Here is a 26899-nt window from a genome sequence, read left to right as displayed (position 1 = left end):
ATCGAACACCTGCAAAAATATACACATTAGCTGAAATCAATCGATAAGCGTGTAATTAAATTGTACAAGATAAAATACTTGTATCGTGTGATACGCGAGATATTGAAGAATAAAATGAACAGTTAGTATGCCGCTCCGTCAATATATACACATGTTGTCTGTCCAAGGTCCCCTCTAAAAAGAATAGTAATGTACTAACTCCACGATAATATACTTCAGTATCACGTGACAGCACCTTTCTTCCTCAAGCGTGTGTCTAATTTAAGATTTTAAAGCGTTCCCCAACTATAAATAGACATCACTCTTAGTCTACGAGAAGAGAAAAGGGGGGGGGGGGGGGGTCAAAGGCATGTATACTAGACGTGCCATGTGACTTTGATACACTCAAACTGGTTGCTGCTACTGTGACAATGTCAAGAACGGGGTGACATCCTCCGCTATTGCTTGCAATGGCAAATCTAGTTCTTCTATGATATGATTCTGAAATAAATACTGAGTAAATCCAAAGTTAATAAACAATTCAAATAATATATATAATTTCTCTAAATAATGTCAAATCGGCGCTTCCCTCGACGGGATTCGAACTCTTGCTACTGAGATATCGTGGCATCAAATCGCCTTGCACTATGTCTGACGCGCTAGAAAACTCGACCACTTAGGATTGATAAAAAGAATACCTGCCAGGTACGAACAAAAAATTGATTCTGCAAATTTACAGATCTGATATTTTCAGCCTGGTATCACCCTCACTGGTGATTCGATGGATAAAATATGTAGTAGAGTTGTCACTGGTTTAGATGTTCTTATAATATAATTATTTCTGTGACTGTACATAAATCCACGATGGATAACTCAGCTGATCTGTAATATCCAAACTTTATGCCTTATATATTAAGTACTGTGTTACGACGCTACATAAATACTGGCAAGGAAATGAAAAATCCTGCCACCGAAAGCGTGATGTTTGTCGAGCCTAGGTTGTAGTACAAAGCGATTTTGTGCAACAATATCTCAGTAGCATGAGTTCGAATCCTAGGAAGGGAAGAACAAAATTCGCATCCTCAAAGAAAGGTTCAGTAAGACCCATTTTTGGCCCCAAAATATAGCAGTTTTACAAAATTATTTAAATGTAATCTTTTAGTTATTTTTTGGAAGGTAAAATGCCTCTGCTACATAAATATGGGCTGCTTTTGGCATTACAATGCACATGTATCGGATACTTGCATCATTAAGTCATGCTAAATTACTGAAATCTTCACAATTTCAGCATTTTAGTTAAATTTTAGACGGTTTCCGTCTTAATTGAAAGTGGCCACATTCGTGTTCATTCTTGATATTGAAATGTAAGTTGTGTTTAATGGTAATACATAACATATATAAAGGTCGAGGTCAGGATGAACACGGATGCGGCCACATTCATTTTTGACAAAAACCATATGAAAAGTGACAGTTTTTGGCATATTTGATAGATTTTTCACATTTTAGCTAGAATCGTGGCGTTTTTAATGAGTGAAACAGTTAAAACCTTTCACAAAAAATAATTGAATCAATTGAAATAGACATTTAAGTGTTTAAAAAGTGTTCAAAATTTTTCCTCAGATGAACATGAAATTTGAGACCAAAACCGGCACTTACCGGACCTATACAGAATGTGTTTTCAGTCTTGTATCAGCATCACTGGTGATCCGATGGATAAATTATTTCGTAGATTTGTCATTGATTCAGACTTTGTTGTTAATATTTCTTTGACTGAATCCTACATTAATTTGTAAGATCCTCTACGATAGATAATTAAGCTGTTTTGTAATTTTCGATCTTCATGCCTATATATAATGTACTGTGTTACGGCACTAGATTAAAACTGACGAGGCATGGTAACATCGAAAGCTTGATTTTTGTCGAACCTAAGTGGTTGAGTGTCTAGCGCGTTGGGCATAGTGCAAGGCGATATGGTGCCACGATATTTCAGTAGCATGAGTTCGAATTCCGGCCCGTGAAGAACATAAAATTGATTTCTCAAATTTACAGATCTGACATTATTGGGCTGTTATTTAGACATATTATAAATATACCTTTAGTTTTCTATTCCATAGTTATTATGATTAATGTATATCAATTTATATGAAATATTTAGGCCCCTTTACAACGAAATTTGTTTTACAGGAACACGTATAAAAATTGCTGTTTTAACCAACGCAATCATAGGTTTGAACGTTGTTTTAAATTTAGACTTGTGATATAAGCTGATATATATTAATTATAATAATTATGGAATTTATAATAAATGGTTATTATAATCTTGGAATGTCAAATATATGGCAAAATCAATATAGAATCTCAAGACACTGGAATTAAGCATTGAAAAAAGTTAAATGGTAAACTTGAACTACTCACATCGGCGATGAGTTTCATTATGTAATGTCCTATCTTATTTTAGAAAAAGGATGATATATATATATTTACCCCATTATTATTGTACAAATGTATATATTCTTAATTTTTATAATGTTTTCACTACAGTTAATATTGTCTTATTAGATACATTTTGAAAATCAATAAATTATTTATCAGTTACAGTCTGTCCTCGTGGTTAAAGTACATTCATTAATGAATATTTCACACATGCAAAATATGTTGTATTGTACATATTTTTATCTCTGTAAAAAGTAAAATTAGAAAAAAACACCGAACTCTAAGGAAATATCAAAAGGAAAGTCCCATATCAAATGGAAAACCAAAAGCTCAAACACATCAAACAAATGGATAATAACTGTCATATTCCTGACTTGGTAGAGGCGGTTTCCCGCGTAGAAAATGCTGGATTCAATCTGGTCTGTTAGCTACCTAACCCTCTTACTTGTATGACAGTTGCATTAAATTTCATTATATTGACAACGATTGGTGAACAAAACAAACAGACACAATAGTAAAAAATTTTCAAAAATAGAGGCACAGCAGTCAACAATGTGTTATAATTTTAATCACTATAAAAACAAACAAATATGTAACAAAGAAGCACATTAGCAAATAAATAAAGGCAAGAATCTAAAAAATATACCATATCATAATAACACATTAACGGTATGTATAAGAACAGGACCACGTCATTTGTATCAGAAAACCAAAAAAAAGGCACATAGACAAACCACATTGGCGAACATGAAAGACTTGAACACACAAAAAATCCATAGGAAAATTCTATAACACGTTCTGAAGATGATAAACAACTTTAGTACCTAGAATCTATACTTCAAGACCGTCGTGTATCATTTATCAAGTTGATACGGAATATATATCAACAGGTTCTTAGTACCTTCCAATGAACTTGGTGAGAAAAAGAACGAGACGTTCTTCAACATACCTCCATACAAATAAACTGTCTGGTCAAACACTGGTGTCATGTTACAGATTCTGAGTAGGAGCTGCAAGCTCTTGAATACCGAATAAGTTTGGAAATGTTTATCCCATATGCAGGTGAATTTGGTATATTGCAACTTAAGTGGGGGGAGTTGATAATTTCAAAATCAAAATTGTCTCCTTTGTTTTAGATTCTGGTACTGAGATGTCCGTATATATCAAAGTCGATGCTGAAAATGAGGCGAAGGAAGCCGTGTATGTTCATTCTTTAATTTCTAGTTCTGGGGAATATATTAATGGAACCCAATTAAAAAAGTTTGGATTGTTAATTGAAAGAGCATCATCAATATATCTGAACGCGAAATAAAATGACCTGGCTTCTTTGATATTCTTATTTTTGATAAGTGTGTGAATGAACTCCGATTCAAATGAAAATCAGAAGAGGTCGGAAAGGAGAGGCACACAGTTCATTCCCATAGGAATGCCGACAATTTGTTGAAAAGGTCTACCTCCAAACTCAACAAATATGTTGTCAATAAGAAACTCCAGCATACTGATCACTTGTTCCTCTGTGAAGCATGTTAAACCTTTTTTGTTCACTATTAACAAAATATGCCTTATGGTATATCAAAGTTATAAATTTATAGCGTATGCTACCATTTTTATGTTAAAAGCGTTGTGCATTATTTTTTTTAAATGATTTATCAATTTCACATGGGGAATGGTGGTAAGCAGGGTTGAAAATCAAAATTTTTTATAGAACTCCATTTCAGAAAAACTTTCTAGAAGTTTCTTTTACAGTTTTTAAAAAAATCCACATATGATTAATACCACTACGCAAGTAAACAGTTTCTGTGTTATTTAGGAGCTAATTAGAACTCAAAGTAGGATTTTATGAAAATCCGATGTCTTTGTACGGAGAATGTCAAGTACGTTTATTAAACCTGTTAATTTATGTTCTATGGAAGATATCCTGTTTGCCATTGACAGTCTTAATTCCCTGTCCTCTTCTCCAGGTCCACCAGCCTGGCAACAGCAGCATTTTATAAAGGTTCTGTTCTGCAGATGAATGACAAATTGTCACCGGGGAAAATATGAATAGACAAAGTCATTGGGCTAAACATAATTGGTGATGTTATCATTGCATATCCCTATTTCGATATTTTGTTAATGAGACAACCACACTTTCGCGTACCTTTTTTATTTGTCGTTATTAAATACATCGATAAGGATAACAATATAAGAATAAGGAGCTATTTGATAGTGATCAGTTCGAATGAATGAATTTAATCAATTAAAAGATGTAAACACTAGCTACTTGTTCAGACGTATTTATATTATAAAACAAACCAGGAATTATTGAAGCAGCATCCACAGAGCATGAAAAGTTTAAGATAGATCAAATTATTTTAGATGCATTTGAAACAAATAATTTGCATCCAGATAGCCAAATAAAAAAGTACATTGAAATATACCAAACATTGCTACCTGGAATATGATGCTAGGTGGTTTTGTCACCTTTTTAACCATTTGCACTATTTACTAAAGAGTCCTGAGTGGAACTGGTCAGTCATTCATACATATGGACGAAACGCATAAGGCTAACTAGACCATACCCGCGACATTGCGGGTCCTTGACTGAATTAAAGAACCTACCCCTTAGTTTTAACCTGGACTTTTAGAATTCGTATTGTCATTTGGTAAAGTCACGCTGATAATAAGGTGCATAGTTATTCCCTGTATAATGACAAAGCTCAGGTGTGATTATTACCCGAGTTTATAGAAAATCCTGAATACACCGTTTGGTTGTGCGCCTGACAGAGGCGGAATGTACACTACAGATTATGTTACAGGGATCAGGTACATTTTTTTGTAATTTTGTGACATATACTATTGGAATCGGATTCGACCCGCAACTTTTTAATTATTGGTAATATTAATTATGTGGAAAACAAAAGGGCCTGGAATGGTGTAATTTTTAATCTACACCATTGTTCTATATTATTATCGTCTCCTCGGAGACGATATTAAGAATTGAACGATAGGCAGTCAGTGCGTGAATGCTTCTTACTACCTGATTGGAAGATATTACGAGACGTGAATAATCAAAGTTTATTGATTGGTTATGACAATCCAAACCTAGTAAATGTCCTTCAATTCCGTAGAGTATTGGATTTGTCCTCTCTATTTTAGCAATTAGATTTTGCCTGATAATTAAACATGCATATTCATGATATTGGTACACAGGTAACTCTTATCTATAAATAGCTGAATCTTCTGGAGTTTCGTAAACAACAACGTTAAACGATATGTAACTACTTCATAACGTGTGACCTCACGTGTGTGGATTGATGCACGTGGATGAACTAGTAAATGAATTATTCTACAATGCGAGAACACTTTCCATTTTCATCAGCTAAGAGACGGATAGCCCTTTTTGAAAGGCTAATACTTGTTGATATATAAAGTTAAATTTTGCGTGCAGTACGTCGACTGAGCATGCGCGAAAGCGTATATGACACGGATCGATAACGGTCTCCGAATTTGGATATTTTCTCAAAAATTGGCATTTTCTGTGGAAAAAAGATTGTGTCAAAAACAAATTTAGGAAGTACAAAACATTACATTTATACGTCATATACACAAATATTTCTGACTTTGTATGGTTTCAGAGGAGTTTTTAGATAATAAGGACATACTATGTAGATGTGCATATTGACAGGAAATTATGATTCAATTTTTTTCTCTAGGAGTTACCCCCCTTTGAACTTATTTCCCCCAATATACTACTGCAACAGTTTGTCATCGCAACTCCTTTGAAACCACACAACAGAATTTCATGAAAATGTGTCGATAATAAGGACATACTATATAGATGTGCATATCTAAGGTTCTTTAATTTGTGTTGATGTTAATTGACGGATTACAGCACCGTTTATTTTTAAAGCATGGACACAACAAAACTGCATCCTACAAGTTTCATTTATACTAGAACACACCCGTGATATCGCGGGTCCATGACTGAATTAAAGTATATAACTATGCGCAAGCCTTATTTTAGTATTAGTATTGTCATCTGATAAAGTCATGCCGATTATAAGATACACAGTTTTCTTTTCTTTCAAATCTTTCTGTTTGAACCCGTCGAACTGGAACTTATCAATTATAAGATACACAGTTTTCTTTTCTTTCAAATCTTTCTGTTTGAACCCGTCGAACTGGAACTTATCAGTTATTGGTAATATTAATTATTTGGAAAACATTAGGTCCTGGAATGGAGTATTTTTTAATCAACAGCATTGTCCTATATTAGTTATAAATAAAGTTGAATTCTTTAATTCGCTGTTTTACGTCATGCCCGCTAACAAATTGAAAACTGTACCTATACGCCTTATCTTTAGTCACAGATTTTTAGTATTCGTATTGTTATCTTAGAAAGTCTTGCTGATTAAAATACTACAATAGGTAACAATTTGACAATTTAGTAGTGTCAACCCTGTGATTATGACCCGTGTATATAGCATATTAATCCTGAATACACCGTTTGGTGGTGCGCCTGTCAGATGCGGAACGTACAGATAAGGTAACAGGTGAATATACTATTGGTATCGGTAGCGGACTCGACCCGGAACTTCTTAATTATTGGCAATATTAATTACGTGGAAAACAAAAGGGTCTGGAGTGGTGTAATTTTTAATCTACACCTTTGTACTATATTAGTTATATATAAAGTTGAATTCTTTGATTCGTCGTTTTTACGTGATGACGGCTGACAAATTGGACCTCGTAATTTTAGATATATAGATGTCTATCCACATAACAAAAACCTTGAAACGAATAATTCTGCAAAACCTTATTCATATTTTTTATAGTCTTACACTATTTGTCATAATCTATTTAGAGAAATTAAGAATCATAAACAAATAAATTGGCTTTACCATGTTATTACAATTATTTCATTCTGGTAAATTTGTCTTTTATCATGTTCATATAACTTCAACCGGGCCATGGAGAATCTAAGATAAAGACAATTTCAAAGAAAGAATTAAAATATATGTGTGATACAACAGAAGTGTACTTTCCTGCTCATCTAGCCCCATGTGCATGCCAGGTATTATCATCACTTTGAACTATTAGACATCTAAGAAACAATGTCGAACATGTAAAGGGAGTCTTTCACTAATGATACTGGGATGATCCTTGACTACAGTGTTCCAAGAAAGAAATGCCCACCACAATGGACATAATTAGACCCACACGAGAGGAACATACATACAGGTTCTTACAAACCATCTTGCATATCAAAATTACATATAATGTAGAAATGCAGCTTATGTGTTCCTCTACTAATTTTTAGTATTTTTTTTTTAAAAGCAAAGTAGTGGAACTCATTTTAACAGAATCATTTGGTAATCCATATATTGTGTACATAAAGTGTCTCCTCCAAGATAATCTTGAACATAAAACCCAAATATTGAAAAAAGATTATTGATTAAAGAAATTTTTTTTATTAGAAAACACCGTCAAACATTCAAACATATTTTCCACATTGATCTGTGTCCACACTTGTTTATAAAACAAAATATCCATAGAAACGGTAAATATTGGTCTCTTTCTCCCTAAATCTATTCGTTGGGCGGTTCTAGGGTAGACACTTATACATAGAGTCCGAACCAACATAGCTTAACATTTTAATACAATTCATATAACGTTTAGATGATATAAGAGGAAAAGTCTCTTTTTTTTAATGTTTAACGCTTACATTTAGTTGATATTGTTTCTTTGATTAATTGCAATGTGATCTACATATTTCAAAGTTATAACAATAAATCTAAAAGATTTTTATTGTTTTAACAAACGGTTTTATAAAGGTCTAGAAATACTGTAAACGACAATGTTGCGTGATTTATATTGCAAATTTTACATGTGATCTGAAAGGAATAAAATGAACATGCTACCACCCATCAGGAATTGTTTTTTATATGGTCTATTTTTTTCAGTCTTTTTATTCTTTTTTGCGTTTTGTATGGCATTATCAATTTGCATTGTTTTTCTCTTTTGTTGAAGCTATGTTTTTCGAGATCTGAATACTGTAGAAATATTCTGTCTAGCACTTTCTTGTTTCAAAGACTTCGTTAAATTTTCGTTGCAAGTGTTTGTTCTTTTATCATTGCCGGTAACACAGGGTCTACATTTTCACTCAAGACTTTAAGTTCCGTTGCTTCTAAATCATCTGTCTGTGTTAACTGCCTCCATGATACATCAGCCCTGGTTGAAGCCTGAAACAGTACAGGAATCAAATAAAAGGACATGGAAAAAAACTAGCATATACATTAATAAATCATAAGCAGATAACAAATGTAATATGGTGGTAGAATGCAAACAAGTAGTTATACTTATTAAACTGTTTTAACACTGGAAAAAAACGTTTTATTCTTGAAGTAAAGGTTGGTTATTGGAACGATATTTACTGCGAGCAATGTTGCCCCGAGTACTTAATAGTGTATGGATTTAATCGATTAGCGAATTTAGCACAGTGAATATTATTATTGCTCAAATGATAGCCAATCAGTTGATCCTACTTTGGTTTTTATTATTTTTGAGCCAGAATTATAACTTCCTTCAACTCAATTATGAAATTTTCAAATTATTGTTCTGTGCGTATGTGATGTTTTAGTACTACCCCATAGCTGGAATTTCTTCCCTTTCTTTAATTAACTACACTGTTATTGGACTTATTATGATGAAAACTGCCTATTTAATATAAGGTGTAAACCCGGCCAATACAGAATAACTCGGCTAATACAGATTTTTTTCTGTATTGGCCGAGTTATTCTATATTGGCCGAGTTGACACAAATACAGAATTCCGGAACGTCTCTAGTTTTTATATCGAAAGTGACGATAAACACAAACTGAAAGTAAAAAGTTGTTTGGAAGACGCAGTTATTATTTAGACATCATAAACATGCTGTAAAGTTCAGTATAGCATATATATTTCAGGCTAAAGAAGGCCACATTAATTTAAAAAGCATTTTGAAAGCAGACGATTGAATTATAATATTTCAGGTTTGGGGGAACGAATAGATTATCACAAAATTCATTTCTTGATGACCTCATAATTTCACGTAGTCCAAATAATTAAGACGTCTTGAAAGGCAATTATATTATTTTGCTTTGACGGCTTACGTCGAAGTAAGGCGTCAAAGAAAAAAATTATAATAGCCTTTCAAGACGTCATAATTATTTGGACTAAATTTCACGATGCCGATGGTACAAATACTACAAATCGATTAACTTTACTTTCGCTTTTTTTTTGTAAACTGTCATTTATTTTTAAACCCGAACCAGTCCTATGCATTCTGTAATCATGCAAATCTTCGTTCTTTGATCATTTGGCTTATGGATAGTCCTAGTTGTTTAATTTTAAGGGATTTTAACTCCTACGCTATTATTTTTAAAATATATTCCTGCATAACACATGCAATGGCAGTACCTTTCCAATTACTATTTATGTTTTGCGTCTAAATTAAAATTGTAACACTTTTTAGTGACTGGAAAGGGTGGAAATATTCATCAGATGAGAAAATGCTCTGAAGGCATATGGAAACAGCACCAGATCATTATGAAAACTGAGATTTGGATAGTTCCACTTCAAGGTAAAAATATTGTAACACTGTGGTTAATTTATAGATACTATTACGTGTATTTCTGTATTGGCCTTGTTATTAGTCCTTGGCCAGCTTTATCAGAAATACTTACGTAATCATATCTTAGAACATACTCACCCCTTCTCGTCCAATGAAAAATCAGTTTTTGCCCTCTAATTTTCATAGTACATGGTTTTCCATCCACTATGAAATGCTATACATGAATGAATGTTCATTGTCAGTTAATTATGAAAGTGAACTCTTAATAACTACACTAACGAAGTGTATAATCCCCTAAGGCATTTTCCTTGGAAAAATAGGCTTCTAATGAAAGATGAGAGAGCAAAGATTAAAATAAAAACATTTTGAATTTTGCAAAATTTCATGCATTTTCTAATGGTACACATATAAAGGGAACACAACAAACCAATTGGTAAGGATAAATAAAATGATATTTATTTAATTTATATACCTTACATTTGAGGGGACTATTTTCTTTTTCTTCCAAAAAAAACACAATGCCAGACTGCTGATATATAAAGCAAAGAATAGTTTTCGGAGAAACACAATACATTTAAATTTATCAATAAAAAGTAAGCATTTAATGTTGAATGGTCTGAATTCAAATATTCATACAGAGAGTTTTATATTTATAAAAAAAAATCAAATTTCAAAAAGGGGATTTATATAACATTGTGTTGCTTTTAAAAATTAAAAATAAAATATATAAGTATTATATTTTACCTGAAGCAGAAGAAAAACAATTTATCTTTCACAAACTATGTCAGTGCTATTTCATTTCATCCATTGAAATGATCATTACCTAGCTATGTTTTATATTTAGTTCATTATAAAAAGTGAACTCTTATTTAGGTTTGAATATTACAAAGGGGAAGGATAGTTTTGTAAGGTCACTCGAAAGTGTGAATATGTTCTAAATTGGTCAGACAATACTTGGTCATGTTTTATGAAGTGTTTAGCCCTCGGCTTCGCCTTGGGCTCAAATCTTCATAGAACATGACCAAGTATTGTCTAACCTATAAATAGTACTGAGTAATACTTGTATGTACTTTTAATAGATGTGAGTAAATAGAACCCACAGAAAAAGGTATGAGTATATTTCAACAACTGTAAATGAGTCTCTGGGTTTGTAAAATCTTCTCTTCAGTATCATAACTTGTTTTCGTGTGCATGTCACAGACGACAGATCTAATAAATTTATTTGTCGACTCTGGGGATTGCAAGATCAACTAGTCACAAGGGCACACGTCACTTTACTTTATAAGAACAATTTTCTAGTAGTAAAATCTTGTTACAGACCAGTATGTGTTCTACTACTTTTTCTAAGTTATCTGAAAATAGATTAGTAACCCAACTGTCAGGCATGTTTACCACATGTTCAATCAATACTCGTGTGCAATAAGGCAAGGTTGTCTAGTACGATCTGGTATGTCATTGATGTTAGACCACACTACGTAGACACTAGAGGATTGGAGATAGTCCCTTTATAAAAATCATTACAAATATGCATTTTAAACGGACTGTTCGTTTTCTTTTAATGCTTAGCTCGTGAATTTTAACTGACATACAATCTCATGTTGGTGCTTGGTTTCACTCAGTGTCACTTTTCAAATTATATTTATCAAATAAAAAACAAGAAAAAACAAGTTTGCAACATACGTATGTGTTGGGTTGATTTGAGAAGGGTTTGATACATGTTTATACTTTGGAATCTCTTTTGTTAAACGTAATTTTATTTTTATTTTATTAAGCAAAGCTCATTGTATAACAACACATTACCATTCTCAAATCCTGATTTTTACAATCTTAAGATCTAGATTAGAAAATGGATCCAAACAAGTGATATACAAAATACACGATGTGGTATGATTGCCAATGAGACAACTCTCCACAAGAGACCAAATGACACAAGAATTAATAACTATAGGTACGGCCTTCAATGATAAGCAAAGCTCAAACCGCATAGTCAGCAATAAAAAGCCCAAAAATGACAAATGTAAAACTCTTCAAAGGAGAAAACTAACGGCCTAACTTATGTAAAAAAAAAATTAACGAAAAACAAATATGGAACACATCAATAAACGAAAGCTTCTAAATTACAGACTCCTGACTTGAGACAGGCACATACATACAGAATGTGGTGGGCTTAAACATGTTAGCGGGATCCCAACCCTCTCCCTAACCTCAGACAATGGTGTAACAGTTAAACATTAGACCGAACTATAAACATCAGTTTAAAAAAGCTAAACTCATCAGATGGATACAAATAGAATTACATCTAACAAAACAACAGAGTGAACATGGCCGGGTACTTGTATATCCCAACAACAAAAAGATAATAAGTACAGATCTGAGAGTACTCGCAAATACTGACAGCTAGTTCAAAGCCACTAACAACTAATAAAAAAATCATGCAACTAAGACTAAATTATCAATATACATATCCAACATCCAATGGATTTATTATAAAGACGTCATAAACAGTCAGAGAAAAACATGATCTTTACCAGATAAACTGGTTTAGAATTAATAATTTATCCCTGATTTTTAGTGACTAAGAGGTTAACTTAAAGACCTTCCGTTTGGAGAATATTCCTCAGAGTTCGGTATTTTCGTTATTTTACTTTTTGCCACCTGGTATACTGATTGTTATTATCCAACATTTAAAAAAAAAAATATTTAAATATAAGCCTGCTCGAAATCTGTAATTTTGGTTTTTGCATGTTTTTATTTAAGAATTGAATGCTCTTTTTTGTAAATTTATTGGGGTGTAAAAGCGTTGACCGAAGTACATTTTGTATGAAGCGCGGAAGTGCTTCATACTAAAGATGTGCGCACGGTCAACGCTTTTACAACCCTATAAAGTTACAAAAAAAGGCATTCAATACTTATAATTACATTTTTACCTATAGGATCATGAAAACACGCCTTTTATCAAGTTTTTATTTCATTTACCTGTGCACTTTATTGTGGGACCTCGTGTCATCATGAATGAAAAGTTGCATTGTGTAATGCAATTGATTAAGGAATATCAAGAGATTGCTAGTTAGCCAATCAGAATAACGTATTATAATGAAACATACATCTCATGTAATTATTCAGTTGTATGTTTTAAATGAACATGATACTTTGTATTATTATTTTTTAAATACATTTTTAAATTTGTTGAAAGACTCATCCGTGCTAACTTTTATATATGTTTTATACTATGCCTAATTAAAATTTGTTTTCCTATGTCTATTTTGGTCGTATAACAGTACTTTTTGTGCGGTCACATTTTTATATCATAAACTCATCATAAATACCAAGATTAAATTTTGTATTTACGCCAGACGCGTGTTTCGTCTACAAAAGACTCATTAATGACGCTCGAATCCCAAAAAGTAAAACAAATCCAATTAATGTACGAAGTTGATATACGTGTACATATGCGACAACTCTACGACAGACTTCTGTATGAAATTCAATACATTTCGACTTATATATATTTGTGATATTATGAAGTACTAATATTTAATAAGAAATTACTCACCCGTTCTTTTTTACCTCGCAAGGTACAATTTTTTCTCAATATTTTATTACTGAAGATGATCAGACTCAAGCATACAACTGACAGAAGTATTACAATTACACTTGTTACTGCTACAACTCCATAAATAGTCACCGATTGACATTTGGTTTTAGAAACTTGAACTGTTCCAGTTGGACAATTTTCGTAACATCTATTGTCGTATATTATGTTATTGCAGTTAAATTTAGGAATACATGTTGTGCCATCTACAACATGACCATCCGGACACTGTTTATAGCATTTTACATGTGATTTGCGATAAGTATACTCTTTGTTACTAAATGGATATGATGCCGGACACATATATAAACATTCAGCACCTGCAATCACTTTTTCGGGAGGACATTCTTTTAAACAGTTCGTTCCATCAAGAAAAAAATTCTGTGAGCATCTATGTGTGCATCTTTTACCAATCATTGAATGTTCTATGTATTTTTCGTAAGGGCATTTACGAATTTGCTTGCAAACACTGTCGACAATTAAACCAACTGGACAACTTTTCACACATTGATTACTCATCTCTTGTAATAGCAAGTGAACCGGACATGTTTCATGACACGTTTTGCCTTTAGCAGTATCTTCAATGACTGCTTCATGTTTGTTACAACGTGGAACGCATCTATGGTTTTCTATATACCGTGCATCATATGGACATTTTTTCACACATCGATTATTTGTCTCTTGTAATAGCAAGTGAATCGGACATCTTTCATGACACATTATGCCTTGTGCAGTATCTTCATTGAATGCTTCATATTTGTTACAACGTTGAACGCATTTATTGTTTTCTATAAACTGTGCACTTCTTGGACATTCTTTCGAACATACATGGTCGTTTTTTAAAACTAAATGTGCTGGACATTTGCTTAAACATGTTTGTAATTTTTCGTCTATGAAATGATGGGATTCGGGGCATTCTTTTAAACATTTTGACACATGGCCTTTCATATCACCGGGGCATTGTTGAAAGCATGTACCATTTAATAAAAACGTTTGGTCAGGACAATCTTTTACACATTCATAGGTGCCAAATGTGTCTGTGTAGTTAAGTGGGTGTGATGAAGGACAACTATATATACAACCAAATTTAAATTTGAAAGTCTCTACTGGACAGGATTTAAGACATGACGTACTATTGAAGAGGTATGTATTTGAGGGACATGTTCTCAAACAGATCCATTTTAATCCATCAAAGAACTCATACGGTCTATCAATATCACAAGTACTTGCACATGTAATATTCATTTGAAATTTTGCGTCTTTAGGACATTTCGGAACACACTCTGTATTATTGTACAAAAATGTACCTGAGAAACATTTTTTTAAACAATGGTACATATTAGGAGATACAAACGTATTGTAATAGGCATAAGGAAGATCACTTTCACATTTCTCAAGACATGTCCATTTATACTTAAATTTTGCACTTGGAGGGCAAGTATCCACACATGTATCGTTTATTTCCAGACTTCTGCAAAGATCAACACATTTATATGTTTTACGACTTGTAAGTTCCTTAAATGATTTTTCTTTCGGACAATCTTCTGCACAGGAACCTAGCAATTCAAACTGTCTTTCCTTCGGACACCTTTTCAGACAGGTGGTATTGTATGTTAATGGAGTTGAGCATTTATCAACACATTTATATGTTTTACGACTTGTAAGTGCTTTAAATGGTTTTTCTTTCGGACAATCTGTTGCACAGGAACCTAACAATTCAAACTGTCTTTCCTTCGGACACCTTTTCAGACAGGTGGAATTGTATGTTAATGGAGTTGAGCATTTATTGACACAGCTTATATGTTTACCTTGTTGTTGTGTATACAAATGTGTATCCGGACATTGATCATAGCAAATACCATTGAATTCGAAATTCTGGTCTAAAGGACAAGACAAAACACATTTTGAGTTATTGTACTGGAATGTTCTTGTGGGACATAATGTTACGCATTTGTAATTATGCTCATATTTATATATAGGTGTATACCAGTCAGTATACGACTTCTTCTTTACTAGTTCATCGTAATGAAATGGTAATTCATCCCCACATTCGTTTACGCATGACGAGTTGTACTTATATTTTGCTTCAGGTGGACAGATTCCCACACATCTATTTTTATAATGTAATTGTTTGCAGCTTTTAACGCACTCTACGTTTCTTTGTGTAGACTCCATGAAAGGAAATTTATCAGGACAAGAAGCCAAACATGATCCGTTGAATTCATATTTTGCATTTGTAGGACAAATATAATAACAGTTTTGTTTATGCAATATGTCTTTCTCTTTGCATGTTTTAACACAAACGAGACCACTTTGATCTATTAACGGATGATCGTTTGGACAAGTAGATACACACGACCCATTGAATGTGTATTGAGCATTTCCTGAACAAAAAGTCACACACGTTTGATTAAACTGCAGCCGTTTACACCTACTAACACATTTCAAACGCAGTCCTCTGTTTGTTTCAATAAAAGGGTTATCTTTAGGACATTCCGTTAAACAGTTACCTTTAAATTCAAATTCAGCACTGGGTGGACATTTATCAACACACAATGTGCCATAAGTAATTTTTGGAGAGCAGTCGTTCACGCACACGAATTCTGCAAAATCAGAATTTGTGTTCAAAGTTTTCGCTTTAGGGTACACATATTTATGAGTTGCAGGACATTCAAGTAAACATGAATTGTTAAAAAAATATTTCCCTTTCGGACACGACTCTACACATCTTCTGTTGTCATAGACTGTATGTACAGGACACTTTTCCACACATAAATATATTTCATTGAACTCTGATTTTGCTATTGATGAATAAGGTGCGGTGTCTGGACATGTAACATAACACGTGTTATTGTATAATAACGGTTTTAATGTTGGACAGTATAGTTTACAACTTTTTTTTTCTGATATTAATTCCGTAAACCATGGACAATGTTTAAGACAGCGCATTAAAAATTCTGATCGAAAAACATATGAATGTGTTTCAGGGCACAATGTTGAGCACGATTTATTCCCTCTAGTACAAATACCGTCGCAATCATAAAATGTAAGATAAGGCGCCTTTTCCGGACATTTTATTAAACATGTATTGTTGTATTCAACTGTATACTCAGGACATTTTTTCAGACAATCCATTCTGTAACAATTTGGATATTCGTCAGTACAAAGTGAAGTCTGACACGACAGTTCGTTTTTAAAATTGCAAAATCTCGCCAGCCCCGTTTCTAGTTTTTTTGAGCGAAACGGACAAGTTGTTACACACTGTTTGTCAAAGATAAATGTTCCTGATGGACACATTTCTGTACACTTTTTGGTGTCCGGAATTAAAACTTCAGACGGTAAACACATCATGAAAACTACCTAGAGAAAAATATTACAAACAAGAGGCTCTCAAGAGCCTGAATCGCTCACCTGAATTTTTTTGGTTTTATCTCATATCAATGATTATTTTGGCTTTTCAATTTATTTAAATGTTCTTTGAATCGTCCTATTTTCTTCAAAAGCAAAAAAAAAATCATTTTCTCCTATGTTCTATTTTAGCCATAGGAGCTATGTTTCTTGACATACAAGGAAATGAAATATAAAATTTATACTAGATACTCTGAAACTCTAAAACTCATTTAGCCTAAGTTTGGCTGAAATTGATACAGCAGTTTCAAAGGAGAAGATTTTTTAAAGTAAGTCAACATGATGAACAAATTGTGAAAAAAGTCTTTAAAGGTCAATAACTCCTTAAGAGGTCAATTGACAATTTTGGTCAAATTGACTTATTTGTAGATCTTACTTTGCTTAACATTTTTTCTTTTAACAGTTTATCTGTATCTATAATAATATTCAAGATAATGACCAAAAACTGCAAAATTTCCTTAAAATTACCAATTAAGTGGCAGCAACCCAACAATGGTTTGTTTGATTCATCTGAAAATTTCAGGGCTGATAGATCTTGACCTAATGAACATTTTTATCTCTGTCAGATTTGCTCTAAATGCTTTCGTTTTTGAGATATAAGCCAAAAACTGCATTTGACCCCTATGTTCTATTTTAAGTAACGGCGGCCATGTTTTTTGACGGATCAAAAATCGAAGCACACACTTTGTGCAGGATAATCTAAGGAACAATCATGCTAAGTTTCATCCAAATCCATTCAACAGTTTCAGAGGAGAAGATTTTTTAAAGTTAGCAAATATGATGAACAAATTGTGAAAAATTGTCATTAAAGGACAATAACCCCTTAAGGGGTCAATTGACAATTTTGGTCATATTAACTTATTTGTAGATCTTACTTTGCTGATCATTTTTGCTGTTTACAGTTTATCTTTATCTATAATAATATTCAAGATAATGACCAAAAACTGCAAAATTTCCTTAAAATTACCAATTAAGTGGCAGCAACCCAACAATGGTTTGTTTGATTCGTCTGAAAATTTCAGGGCTGATAGATCTTGACCTAATGAACATTTTACCCCATGTCAGATTTGCTCTAAATGCTTTCGTTTTTGAGATATAAGCCAAAAACTGCATTTGACCCCTATGTTCTATTTTAAGTAACGGCGGCCATGTTTTTTGACGGATCAAAAATCGAAGCACACACTTTGTGCAGGATACTCTAAGGAACAATCATGCTAAGTTTCATTCAAATCCATTCAGTAGTTTCAGAGGAGAAGATGTTTGAAAAATTGTTAACGACGACGACGACGTCGACGACGACGACGGACGCCAAGTGATGAGAAAAGCTCACATGGCCTTTTAGGCCAGGTGAGCTAACAAAAATGATATCAATAAGAATTCTTCCATGTCTGCGATAAACAACTGCATTTACCATGTGCAATGGTAAAGTTATGTTTGTTGGATTAAGAAGAAAAAAATTGTAGATTAAAAACAGGATTTTATTGCATAAACAAATAAAGATCCCAGGAAATCTGATATACTACAAAAGCGTTCAAGTTTTCTATATTTACTTTAGTAACTACCAAATAAGAAGACGTAATGTCATTATATTATCATCATGGATTGACCGTACTTTCAATATTTATAATCATTAAATTCGGAATTATATCTTTTTTTGTTTGTTCTAGTGTTAGAGCGATATTAATAATCTGAAAATAAACTAACAAAGCCATGGTTACAGAAGGAAACGACAATACTTAAAATACAACATCTGAAAATAAAAATGAAGAGAAGCAATCAAACTAAAACAATAAAGTCAATTAACAGTGATTAACGAAACAAGCAAGCTTTTAATTGCTTGGTCATAGTGTTGATTATTCTAACAGTTGTATCAATTAATATGTTTATACTTTGCTATCGACAAAGCCAATACATAATACTCTAATGACAACTGCTGATTGCGTTCCCAACTTTAGACAAACGAGGATGAAATGTTTTTGAACACCTAAACCCTATTAAAATTTGTTCCATAAAATTCAAAAGATCAAACAAGCATCTTGCGAAATTTAGGAATGCTCATTTGTGACCTCTGACCTTGGTTAAACCATAAAAAATGCCCCATACTAATCATTATCGACCGGGAGAAACAGACAATAAGCTTTCCAATGATATATAATATAGCCGTATGTAAGGTGTGTGCATTTAAGTAGTTATCTGAGCGTCTTTATGAAAAATGTCCGTTGGCTCAAATTAGTAAACTATTAAGAACATAAAACACAACCCCATCATCTCGTCTGGTCATTACACTACCGTGGGAAATTAACAAGAGAAACTATTGCATTGTATTTAATTAATAGTAATATAAGTCTTATCTAACCAATTTTTAGAATACATACAACACCATCTTTAGTGTAAATACCTTTAAAAGTTGTGCTTTTTAAAATTGACGAACTTAAAAAAATAAATGAATAAATACTCTTTATTCCGTTTACTTATATTCATGAGAGTCCTCAAAATAATAAAAAAAAAACAATATACCTAAAGTACATATAATATTATAATGATATCATACGAATAGAGTTGCCCATTTCAGAAATGTGAAAATCATGTAATGCGATATGGCGATATGTACATTTGAAGCTAGTAATAAAGAGGTGCAATGTGATTATGACCACTATTCTAAGAGTGAATACATATTTGTATTTTTGTAAAGAGTCTATTGAACATCAAAGAGAAAAATTTAAAAACAATTCTGAAAAGGACTGACAATATGAACAACGCCATCATTTGCAGATAAACATCAACATTACCAGCTTTTACAACTAGCACACAATTATGATTGTATGTCTACAATTTAGGTCTTTTTCATTTGTGAAAGTTTTTAAACAAATGTCTTTTCCTTGAAAATAATTCCATGTTTTGCGAAAAACGTTCTAATCAAGATTAATTGAAAAAGCAGGGCACCAGCCCTCTGCTGTCAGAGTACATCATGACATGTGATTTTAAGAAATTACCCAATGATTTAAACTAATAACGGTATGAAACCAAAACTGCAGCTCTGATAACATTTTACGAGGACAAGGAAATAACAGCCGTTTGCTCCATGTGCTCAACACTTGGGTTTTATACCCAAATTTCGTCATAATTATAACTACACTTGCTTTTGATTAGGGACTTTACGATTGAATTTTTCTCAGAGTTCAGTAATTTTGTGATTTTACTTTTTGCTTGAGATGTGGTTGACACGAACTTACCGAGCTTGTATTGTATTGTATTGTTGTTCTTAATGAATGGTTTTTGCTTACATGGACGCTATTAAACCAAGGGTACCAAATTGGGGGAGTTGGAATCAACCCTTCTAATATTCAACCATCACCATCACAAGTTGATTGATCTGTTTCTCAGAGGACAACGAATTTTCGTTAATAAAATTCTGTCCTCTTTTCAGTGATTGTGACATCGAGGAATTTGAACTATCACGATAAAAATTATCAATTCAACTTAATGTAGCTGTGAAAATTTAGTGGTGGATGAGTACTATAGCTTTCGACGCTCAAGATTTTCATATTTTTTTTAATTGAACTCGTCCATAGGGTTATTTTACTTGTTCAATCGTTCCAAAAAATAACACCATTTTTTTCAGAATCATCTCTCTTGGAGTAAAGTTTTGTTTATCACTTATTCTCATCGTCAATTTCAGATGTTAAGTAAAATATGAAGCAGGCGAAATCGTTTCTGTTTCTATATTCTTTATTTCAAGACGCTGTAAACATATTGATACTGATTGATGATTCAGTCTTAGATACATGATTGTTTAGTTGTTATAGGCTTTGAACTAGCTGTAAGTGATTGTGAGTACGCTCAGATCTGTACTTAGTGTCTTTTTTGTTGTTGGAATTTATACAAGGATCTGGTCACGTCCACTCTGTGTTTTTGCTATATGTATTTCTATACGTGTCTATCTCATGAGTGAATCCTTTTTTAACTGACTGTTATAGTTCGTTATTATGTTGTATTGTTTCACTACGGTCTCAGGTTAGGTGAGGGTGTCCTATATGTTCTCCCATTTATTTGTATTGTAGTCCTGTCATGTAATATTGTCATTTTACTGTTGCCTTTGGTATCCCTCTAGCAAGTTTAACCCCGACTCCTTATATTAAAAATGACAAATGTAAAATAATTCAAACGAGAAATTTAAAGCTTAATTTATGTCCAAAAATTAAGGAAAAACAAATATGTGTCACATCAACAAACGACAACCACTGAATTACAGGCTCCTGACTTTTGACAGGCACATACATACATAATGTGGCGAGGTTAAACATGTTAGCTGTATCCAATCCCTCGCCAACCTGGGATAGTGGTGTAACATTACAACATAAGAACGAATTATAATAAACATCAGTTGAAAAAGGCTTAATTCATCAGATGGATACAAAAAGAAATACTACACAGAGTGGACGTGGCCGGGTACTTGTATATCCCAACAGCAAAAACAAAACCACTTAGTACAGATCTGAGAGAACTTGCAGTTACTGACAGCTAGTTCAAAGCAAGTAACAACTAATAAAAAAAAATCATGCATCCAAGACTAAATCATCAATCAGTACACATCCAATATCCAATGGATCCAGTGTCAAGACGTCATAAACAGTCAGAGAAAAACATAACCTTGTGCAATGCCAAGACGCAGGTATCGACCGATTGTATATCCATGAATGTCTATATATATATATATATAATCATTATATTTAGTTTACTTTTAATTTAATGATTACAAAATCAATATTAATACCAATAAAAACAATCTTCAATGATCTAATTACAATTGGTAACCTTTAAGAATAAGTTGATTTAAAGGATTGATAAGTTCATCATGATCGTTTCTTAATTTCCGGACACGATAAATAACATTGAAGATGTGATATCCCGTTTGATATATGTTTTCTACAGGTACAAACAAACTTCAATACCAAATCTTATATTTATGGAAGAATTAAGTAAAGGTTTTAAGAAATTTGTGGTAACGAAATCCCTGACTTAATAATTTACCAGTAATATCTAGATAACGTTCGTTTAAATAAAAAACGTCACAACATACTAGGGCATAGCGAACTTGTTGTAAAATATAGACACCGTAAGATTGTGCCATACGAACATCACCCTCCAAAAAGTGACAATTAACAATAGGGAACGAAAAATCGTCCCCTTTGTCGTAACTTTTTAGTGTGGAGTTTCCCATGTAAAACCGAAATATCTTAATCTAGGAAAGGATAGTTAAAACCGTTAAAATTTGATTAATTTAAAGAGATCTCCTTTGGGTAAATTTGGGCAGTATATTTAGAAAAGTCTTTGATTAATTAACGACAAAAATATCATCAAGATAACAAGTGCACATCGAAATGCATACAACCTGTCGATAAACTTTGTTGCAGAAACGTGCATATTTATCATCAAGGAGAGAGTTAACTTTTTCAGAATAACGGGTACCAGTAGTGAACCATAAGTGTCTGTAGTCTGTCCGAGTGACTCTTGACCTCGTACGTAAGTTTCAGTTTTGTCATAATAATTGCAGAGGCTTACTAAAGTATAAATCGGCGGCGAAATCTCAAGTCGAGCTTGCATGTATGTTTGTATTATAGTATGTATCTGTCCACACAGGGACTCGGTTAGCAGATTAAAATTTTGTAAATCAGTGATATAGATACAATGGATAAGCGTTGATTCTTGAAAAAGAAACCATTAGCCCGCAGGGCGAATGGTTTGTTTTTCATGAATCAACGCTTATCCATTGTATCTATCACTTAAACTATTGTGATAATGTCTTTTGCAAATTAACGCCTATTCTTAATTAGAAGGTATTGTAAGTGAGTTTAATTAAACACGATATTGTGTCAAACGATCTATTATAATAAATTAGATATCACAATTAAATGGTTAAAAAATACAAATATATTATAACACAACACGTCTACCCTTAAAGATCTTCATAATTATCATCAGACATCCAAATGTTATCTGTTTTTACAAAATAGGACATATTCGAACTTATTTCTATTTGAATTGATCTTATTGGAAATGGGGAATGTGTCAAAGGGACAACAACCCGACAAAAACATTATATATAGTGCATATAATAAGTATGTTTCCGAAATTTCAAGCAATAAGCCTAAGTCAAGACATATCACGATTTTCTAGCATAGGAATTTGCGAATTAAAATTTATAAAATTATGTAGTAAAACAGATGAAACCATATATTATTAATTTATAAAAACAAAAATGAACCAATATTATGCAATCCACTTTTGTTTTGTTTGAAACATATGGAATAGCCAACCATTATCCGATAATAAACGACCAAAATCGCGTTTTTTACACAAAATATCCACAATAACATTCAAAACAAGAACAAAAACTGGAAATCTAGACTATTGGAACAACAAAGAGAATTCAGGGATTCGAACCTAAACATACAAGTCCTTAGCTTTAACTCATTTATCTTAACTACTTTTTTTTTATCTTTATTATTTATCTTAACTACGAAACCTCGTGGCTACCAACTCATACTATACTATTACCTATTATGTATAAATAAAGGTAAAAGCCATGTGTGTCCGTTGTACCGATGTATATCATATATTCATATATATATATATATATATATATAATAGACTTTTAAATCGTAACCGATTGGTAGCCCAGAGGTTTCGTCGATATGTAAATGTTGGTAACAAGTTACAAAAATGGAATGATACGTTGCTTTCGCCGGGAAATTTGAATATTCTGACTGAATGCAACTGAAACTGCGTAAGGGTTCTGTTAATCCACAAATCAAAATATGCATGTGATAGAAGAATAATTTCGGAAGAAAATTAGGGCTGTTGTAAGGTATATAGTAATTTATTAATATTTTTAATTATTTTTTATCTAAAGTAGGGAAGGCAATTCAAGATGGCGACTTAGATCCCTTTAGGTTTTTTCAGTATATGGATATGGATAGTAAACTGCACATTGCCAGAAAAACAAAGAAATAGTGATGGCAACGTTAAATACGTTAATATAGTAATGCAAATAGACAGGAAATAATGAAAAATAAATTAAAAACATTGATTTACAAAATTTTAATCTGCTAACCGAGTCTCTGTGTCTGTCCATACCTCTCTTGTAACAACGAAATAGCTTTGCCGTAATTAGTGTTTGTCATAGAAAAACCTGATATGGTCTGAAACACTTCTCCCTGTAGTAGTGACTTTAAGTAGTTAAGCTTCTGTACGTCGCTGAGTGTTGGATTTGTGTGAATAGATGTCTCATATGAATCCCAAAAGGATTGCCAATCTAGAATATTCCCTTTAAAAGTAGGCAAGTTCAACTTTGGTAATTTGTGGTACTGATTATTTGTGCTAGAAGACGAATGTTAACCTGGAATATGCATAGACGGGTTCGTAATAGGCATAATCTCTGATATAGCGGGGTTACTTGTATAAAACGAGGCTGCATTCGATTGTACATGAGATGTCGACGTGAAACAATTGGCGTGCGGGTTCAATTGAGAGGAGTCGCTTGCGGGTACACTATTTGCTGTAGGTGAAATCAAGGTATGCATGGGTGTATCAGAGGGAGTTACGTTACTAGCTTGAAAAACGGTAGTATTGACGGGTAAATTATGACTTTTCGACTGGGAGGGATTAATGAGTTTTCTAATTTGACAAATTTTTGAATCTAAATCGAACTGTTTGTTGAATTTCATCCACCACGTCTTCATCCGAGCTTGCGTCAACAATTTTATCATTCAGATCTTTTAGAATATCCCTTTTCTGTAACACGGAATCTAAAATATATTTGTTAAATTGTGGAGAGTTGTATCATTGACAAACATACCAAATCTTACTTTTTAATCTACAGCCTTCACCAATGAGCAAAGCCCATTATTTATGTACAGAAAGGAAAAAGCAGTAAACCACTATTAATAAGATATGAATCGGTAAAGAGACAACAAATCCAGGTTACAGACCTAAACTGAGAAACAACACAACTATAAGATGAAAACAAAGGTACAAAAGGAACACGGAAACAAAACACAGACGACAACATACTTAGAAACGAACTATTTAATAACAATTGCCATGTTCCTGAATGTTAAAATTATTGCCAACACTACGTGCCATAAATACAACACAAACACACGTTAAAGAGAAACACAAAAACAAATAACATAAAATTCGACACAAGTTGCAAACTGCAGAACCGATGACTATTATGAAACTAAGGTTTCAACTTCCTCAGTCAAAGTTGGCTTTTGATGAATTTGGCCATTTATTTGAGGTATTTTTGACATATAGCTCTTCAACGATTTTCGGAACTTATCTATCTTCGGATTTCAAATGTTTGGCTTGGAACGTTCCTGATGAAGGTAAATTCAGAAAAGCGCTCCGGATGCAAGAAATTATTAAACGTGTTGTTTTCAAAGTTTTTTCTAACATCTTCCTTCAACAGACAATACATACAGTGACGCGCTTATCAAACAAATATGTAATATTGAACTATATACAATTATTTTCACAATGCTAGTCCAAACAATTATCATAACAATGACGATATCGAAAATCCATTTTATAATAATTTGGACTACAAACGATTGGAAATAACACATAATCCAACGTTCTTGTTGTTTATGTTTCCCAGTTAAAAGTTTTTTCTACCTTTATTTAAGATAGTTTTAAGGTTAATAAGCAAAAATGAAACAAATCGGTAAGATTAACATTAAAAGACAGTTTTAGGTTTACATTTAGTTATGTTGGAGCCTTTTTATAGCCTGTGAGCAAATATTCTGTGTTGAAGACTGTACTTTGACCTATGGTTGTTTACTTTTATACATTGTTACTTGGCTGGAGATATTTCTGTGGATTCATGATTTTTCGTTGGATACGAATTTTCGTGCATCTCATGGGTACAAGTGACCCACGAATTTGAATATTCAACGAATTACAAATTGTCCATAGACTTGTGTGGAAATTAAATGTCCACAAAAGTGTAAGTTTTGTTCAATCCACAAAAAATGGTACCCACGAAAATAAATGAATCAACAGTATTTTGGCACTCATATTACATCTTCTTATTTATATTAGTATATAAATTTTATCAAAGTTTTGAAAAAATCTGGTAAAAATTCAAAAGAAATGGAACAGTTTGTCATAAGGGTGATTATAATTGCTATAAGACGTTGTCTGACAGCTTTTGATGGAAAGATATTAGATAAATCTCAACGTTTAGGGTACTATGTCTGTGTCAGATTTTCATCTATTTATAGAAGTTAACAAATAATCGTGTAAAAATGCAACTTATTCCTTGTTATTTTTGTTTAGCCATGTCGGCCATGTAAGTTTGCAGTTAACTCATTGGACGCATTTTTTAGACCAAATATCCAAACAGTGGTTATAGCTAAGTTTGGTTTCAATTGGTCAATTTAATTTCGGAAAATATTTTTGTAAAGGGTAGTGATGACGATGAGAGACGACGGTTGTCCTAGTGTTTTGAAATACATTCGTTACCATTCGGTGATCTCTAAATCATATTAAAATAATTTATCTGTGCCTGAGAGAGAAAGGAACTTCGTTTCTGTATAACTTCCTTGTTCATCAAAGAAAAATATAAGAAATGACTGTTCTTTATTATGTCAGTTGAGAATGATTAATCTTTTACGAATTAGGCTTAGTTAGGAACGAAAAAGCCTAAACATTTGAATCCCGGGGATGTTGAAATAGTTAAGGAGACTGTGGACCATCATATGCAATATGCCTTTATGAATAAAAATACAATTACATTATTAATTCACTTACCGTCACATGACTGAATAGATATAAAGTTTTAAAAATTAGTTTCATTTTTCCTTTCGGTTGTATTACGTCATTATGAA

General features: G+C 32.7%; 1 protein-coding gene across 1 annotated transcript; it reads right to left on the bottom strand.

The window, feature by feature from the left end:
• Nucleotides 1–7862: 7862 nt before the first annotated feature.
• On the bottom strand, nucleotides 7863–26876 carry LOC143056581 (uncharacterized). Its single transcript, XM_076229686.1, has 3 exons — nucleotides 26823–26876; nucleotides 13560–16958; nucleotides 7863–8636 (listed from the first exon to the last, which is right to left on the bottom strand). Exons 1-3 carry the CDS (start codon nucleotides 26865–26867, stop codon nucleotides 8493–8495), a joined length of 3588 nt encoding a protein of 1195 aa, XP_076085801.1. The 5' UTR covers nucleotides 26868–26876; the 3' UTR covers nucleotides 7863–8492.
• Between the last annotated feature and the right edge of the window lie 23 nt (nucleotides 26877–26899).

Source organism: Mytilus galloprovincialis, chromosome 1 (assembly GCF_965363235.1).
Source record: "Mytilus galloprovincialis chromosome 1, xbMytGall1.hap1.1, whole genome shotgun sequence".
Lineage (NCBI taxonomy): Eukaryota > Metazoa > Mollusca > Bivalvia > Mytilida > Mytilidae > Mytilus > Mytilus galloprovincialis.
The sequence above is the reverse complement of the archived record's forward strand: the minus strand, read 5'-3'. Positions and strand labels throughout refer to the sequence as shown.